General features: G+C 61.6%; 1 protein-coding gene across 1 annotated transcript; it reads right to left on the reverse strand.

The window, feature by feature from the left end:
- Nucleotides 1-2,035: 2,035 nt before the first annotated feature.
- Nucleotides 2,036-4,222, reverse strand: POLR1G (RNA polymerase I subunit G). Its single transcript, XM_050927866.1, has 3 exons — nt 4,130-4,222; nt 3,855-3,987; nt 2,036-3,130 (listed from the first exon to the last, which is right to left on the reverse strand). Exons 1-3 carry the CDS (start codon nt 4,149-4,151, stop codon nt 2,476-2,478), a joined length of 810 nt encoding a protein of 269 aa, XP_050783823.1. The 5' UTR covers nt 4,152-4,222; the 3' UTR covers nt 2,036-2,475.
- Between the last annotated feature and the right edge of the window lie 474 nt (nt 4,223-4,696).

The raw sequence follows: 4,696 nt of genomic DNA on the forward strand, positions 1-4,696 counted from the left end.
CTTCTGGGGCGCAGTGTGGTCTGTGGTGCCAGGACAGGCAGGAAGCCTGCCTTAGCACCCCAGCTGTGCCACTTACCGGGACCCGCCCAAGGTAAGCCCGCACTCTAATCCCCTGCCCCAGCCCTGAACACCCCCCCAAACCCAAAGCCCCCTCCTGCACCCTAAACCCCTCTGCCCTCACCCATGCACCCCAACCCTCTGCTCCAGCCCTGAGCCCCTCCCACACCCCCAGCTCCGTTGGGTCATGAGGTGTGGGAGCAGGGTCAACTGGGTTGCCAGAAAAAAATGTTTGAAAAGCACTGGATTAAAGCATAGGCCATTGGGGGTAATCAGAGCCCCACCAAGCGGCAGTGAATCCTCTCGTTCAAGCTCCATCATCCCTCAGACTCCAGGTATGCCCCCAAGAGCTTCCCACAGCCTGCACTTAGCTCCCACCTCCCCAAGCTGGGGAGAGGCAGCCCAGCCCCATGCGGAGAGGCAGGGGAATCTGTTTCTCCCTGGGTCCTTGGTTGCTAGGTGTCAGTGTCCAGGCCCCTGGATCTGCCATTGTCTGCTCAAATGCTCCACTAAGGGGGTCTATGTGGACCTTGATCACCCTAACAGCTGGTTACTATTCACCCCTGTGGCTTACCCTGCCCTGAGAGCAAACAGTCCCTTTCCACCCATGGGGGAAACAAACACAAACAGGCCTCATAAAAACATGACAAAAAAATCCTCATTTTATCTCAGGAGTTACTAACTCCAACCACGGCCACTGCCAGACACCACCGTCTCCCACACACCAGGGAGCTGCTCAAGCTGCCAGAGCTCAGAGAATGGGAGCAGCTGGGGCAAGTTACAGGCCCCATGGGAGCAGGGTAGGGCTCCAGGGCCAGCCCCAGAACCAGAGCTGAAACAAGTGGATGGTTGTGGGAGGGTCTTTCTCACGTCCAGCACACGGTACATCATAACAGCATGCCAGGTTTAGCTCACCAAGCTAGACCGATTGAGTGTTGGGGTTTAAATGAGGCAAGTTAAATAAAATACCTCCTGTGAGCTTGGGAGAGTGGCATCCGGGAGTGCAGTGATTCAATGGTGGCTGCGGTTTGGGGGTCCCTGAGGTTTGGGGGGGGGGGGGGATGCAGTGATCCACTGGGGACAGCTTCTCAGGTTTGGGGTGCAGTGACTTGGTGGAGTTTGAGGGTGTTTGGGGGTGCAGTGACTCAGTGGACACACATACAGCAGTGCCCAGAACCCACCGTGCTGCCTGGCCTGATATCCCCCACCAGCTGGGGTGACTGGACTGGTCACACTCACCCCCAGCACCCTGGCCTAGTTTCTCAGCAGGCACATGGGCCCTGAGTTGACACCCTCTCCCTCTGGGAGCCACACTAGGGCAGGATCTACAAGGCAGAGCCCCACTGGCACCCAGCTTCCCTACTGACACCCTTCTTCTTGAGCTAGGGCACTAAGTGGGAGGCCTAGCAGGGGATGGGGAAGCTCCTCAGCACACAGGGTATTGCTGCTCCCCCTGGGGGGAGGGGGGCTCACTGAGCCAGGCCCCTGCCCCCCAGCCCCAGCCAGGAACGAACCAGGCACTGGCCCACTGCAGAACTCCCCTCCCTTAACAAACAGGCTTCAGCCTCCATCTCCCACCCGCTCCCCTACACCTTCTATGACACGCAGGCAGGAGGCACTGAGGGAGGGCCCTGCCCAGCTGTGCCATGTTGTCGGGGAGCACAGTACAGCACTGCCCCCGGCAGCTGGATAAATGGGGACATGAGCTGGGTGACTCCTCCGGCCCCCGAGCTAAGGCTTCCCCTGGGGCAGCATGTCCTCTAGCCCCAGGGCTGCTGGGAACCTCCCAGCTCCCCCAGCAGGAACCCTGGGGAAACCAGTGCAAGGCACCAGACTCAAACCTTCCTCCCAGGGTGGTGGTGGTGAGGGGGGCGTGCCTGGTCTTAGGTGGAGCTAGCTACCCTCCCCCACAGGGAACAATCACTGGTGGTGGGGAACACCCTACAACCATGGCCATTAAAGGAGACAGAACATATCCCCGCGTGTACTTGCATTTATAATTGAAGGCAGAGACACAGCACAACTCCCTGCAGCCCCTCCCAGCCTCAGGCAGGATCCCGCAGCCAGCAGGGTTCAGCCAGTACCTCCCACTAACACCAAGAGCAGCCTGGCCACACAGTCGTCAGCTGCGGCCCAGAACGTGTCCCCTCTGCCTGGACTCACCAAGGCCTCCTGTTTATTCCTATGGCAGCAGGCACTGCACTGGCACCGCTGGGTGGCCCTGCAGGAGCATGGGGCCTGATGCACCTAATGCCCACAGAGGAACACTGGCACTTTAGACTGGTAGTCTGGGGCACCCCATGTGAAGCTGCCATTCCCATCTCTGCAGCAGGCGGACACCACAGGGCTCAGAGCAGTGATGGGACGTGCCCACCACACGTCTTCAACCAAACCCCTGCCCTGAGGCTTTAGCCACATTCACTCCTGCTTTATGGAGCTGAGGTCCAGCCGTTCGGCCTTGCATGGCCAGACTGCCCTCTCCAAAGCCTCGTACTTGTGTTTCTTTTTCTTTTTCTTCTTCTTGTGCTTGGGGCTCAGGTGCCCCGGAGTGGGCTCCTCTGCCCCCCTCAAGCCATCATCCTCCGCTCTGGGGGGTTCAGGGCCAGGATCACCGCTCCCCCAGCCCCAGGGCTCCCCGGGAGGCTCCTGCTTTATCGACACCAGCAGCTCCATGGGCTCCTCTTTCACTCTCTTTTTCTTCTTCTTCTTCCTGGCAGACCCCAGCACATCTGTCGCTGGCGTGGACGTGGCTGCCTCTGGGCACTGTTGCTTCGGGCTGCTCCCAAAGGGCAGGAAACGCTGCCGGAGGCCCTCTGGGACCTGGGGGGCAGGCCTGGCTGTGACAGCCTGGCCAGGGCTCCTGCTGCTGGGGTCCCCAAATCTCTCGCAGATGCGCATGCAGCCGTGGAAGGAGGCTGCGCAGGAGAGCTGGTCAGAGTGGGTTGAGGACACTAGCAAATAGGGGCTGCCCGACTCCTCCAGGGCACTGTGGATGTCGAAGACCTGCTGCGTCCCATCAAACTTTGTCTTCAACGTCTGGAACCCGACCAGGGGCACAGCGCAGCCATTCAGGCTGAGGGGGAAGCAAGAGAACCTCAGGTGAGCCTTGGGCTGGAACAGCACAGTAACCCAGGGGCATGAGCTTCGAGGCAGCCTCACCCACAGGCCGTTGGCTCTGTGCCCCCACGGCGCACCAGGGCTCAGAACTGGCCGCTGTGCGAGTCCCAGGCTTCGCACAAGCCCCTGAAGGTCCAAAGCCAGTACAGAGCTTGGGGGAAGAGCAGCGATCTCCCCACCTCACATAGCCACAATCCTGCGGGCCCTTCTAGGCTTTGCTCCCTACCCAAAGGAGAAAACACTGGACAAGCCCCAACCAAGCAGGTTGGGATGATGGACAGATTACAAGGAAACCCTCAGCACCTCACCCAGCCCTGCACAGGGGGGCAGGAACATCATCTGATCCTCACCATACAGAGGGGAAGAATCAAGTTCACCCAGTGAATGACCACTAGACCCTACTTCCCTTCCAGAGCCAGGGACATGGACAGAACCCAGGCATCCTGGCTCCCAGTCTCTCCCTCCCCCCACTCTAACCATTGGACCTCACTTCCCTCCCAGAGCCAGGACAGAACTACTGTTACCAACCCTCCAGGATTGGTCTGGAGTCACCAGGAATTAAAGATTACGTCATGTGATGAAATCTCCAGAGATACATCAGACCAAAACTGGCAACCCTAGAGAGAACCCAGGCGTCCCGGCTCCCAGCCCCCCCATGGCAGGGTCGGCCTGCCGCTCACCTGTCCGGGCTGAAATCAGCGGGCGCTCGGATCAGCCACAGCTCCTTGCCCCGCAGCTCCTCGGGGGCGAAGGGCGTCCCGGGTCTGAAGGGGCTCGGGGAGAAATCCGGGGGGCACTGGAACCGCGGCAGCCCTGCCAGGAGGACACGGTAAAGGGCGGATTAGAGGGGGGGGAGCCCGGGACACCCGCTGGCAGGCGGGACCCCCCCCCCGGGGTCACTCACCCCCCCGACCCGACCGCCCCCCGGGGTCACTCACCCCCCGGCCCCACTCACCCCGCAGCGCCGCCCGCTCCATGCTGCAGGCGCTGAGCCTGCGGAAGAGACCACGTGGAGCCACTGTTCCCTGGCCCCGCCCCCGCCGGGCAGACTCACTGTCCTGGCAGGGGGAGCGCCGCCTCCGCTCTGCGCTTGCTGAGACTTGGTACGGTCCCGGCCTGGACCATCCTTCCGGGCGGGTGTCCGTCCGACCCCTACCGCGTCCTCTTGGCTCGGTCCGCGACAAAGTCTCCCGCCGCCCTAGCGGCGCGCAGAGGGGACAGCGCCGCCCTCGCCCCTAGCGGCAGGTCGCTGTGCGTGCAGCCAGGAGCTCGCCCAGCCTCTGCGGCCCCAGCCTGGTGCTGGGAGCTGATTAGCCACCTCCCTCCCCACGATCAGCCTGTTCTTCCTGGCTGGCCTGAGCTCCTCCCCGAGCCTGGCCTGCAGCGTGTTCCTGGGTTATGAGAACACAGCTTGCTTGTGCCCAGGGAGCAATGCAGCTGGCTCTGGGGCAGAGCCCTGGCCTCCTCCTTCACTTTTGAACACTGAACAGAGGGCATTCAGGCTGGAGGCCAGATCCCTTGA

Source organism: Gopherus flavomarginatus, chromosome 18 (assembly GCF_025201925.1).
Source record: "Gopherus flavomarginatus isolate rGopFla2 chromosome 18, rGopFla2.mat.asm, whole genome shotgun sequence".
Taxonomy (NCBI): Eukaryota; Metazoa; Chordata; order Testudines; family Testudinidae; genus Gopherus; species Gopherus flavomarginatus.

What these genes read in the sequence shown, in the direction of transcription:
- POLR1G (XM_050927866.1), bottom strand. Translation starts at nt 4,151, where the DNA reads ATGGAGCGGGCGGCGCTGCGGG. An exon ending in GGAGCGGGCGGCGCTGCGGG is followed by an intron (nt 3,988 to 4,129) that starts GTGAGTGGGGCC and finishes TCCTCCTGGCAG; the next exon opens with GGCTGCCGCGGTTCCAGTGC. An exon ending in GCTGATTTCAGCCCGGACAG is followed by an intron (nt 3,131 to 3,854) that starts GTGAGCGGCAGG and finishes CTTCCCCCTCAG; the next exon opens with CCTGAATGGCTGCGCTGTGC.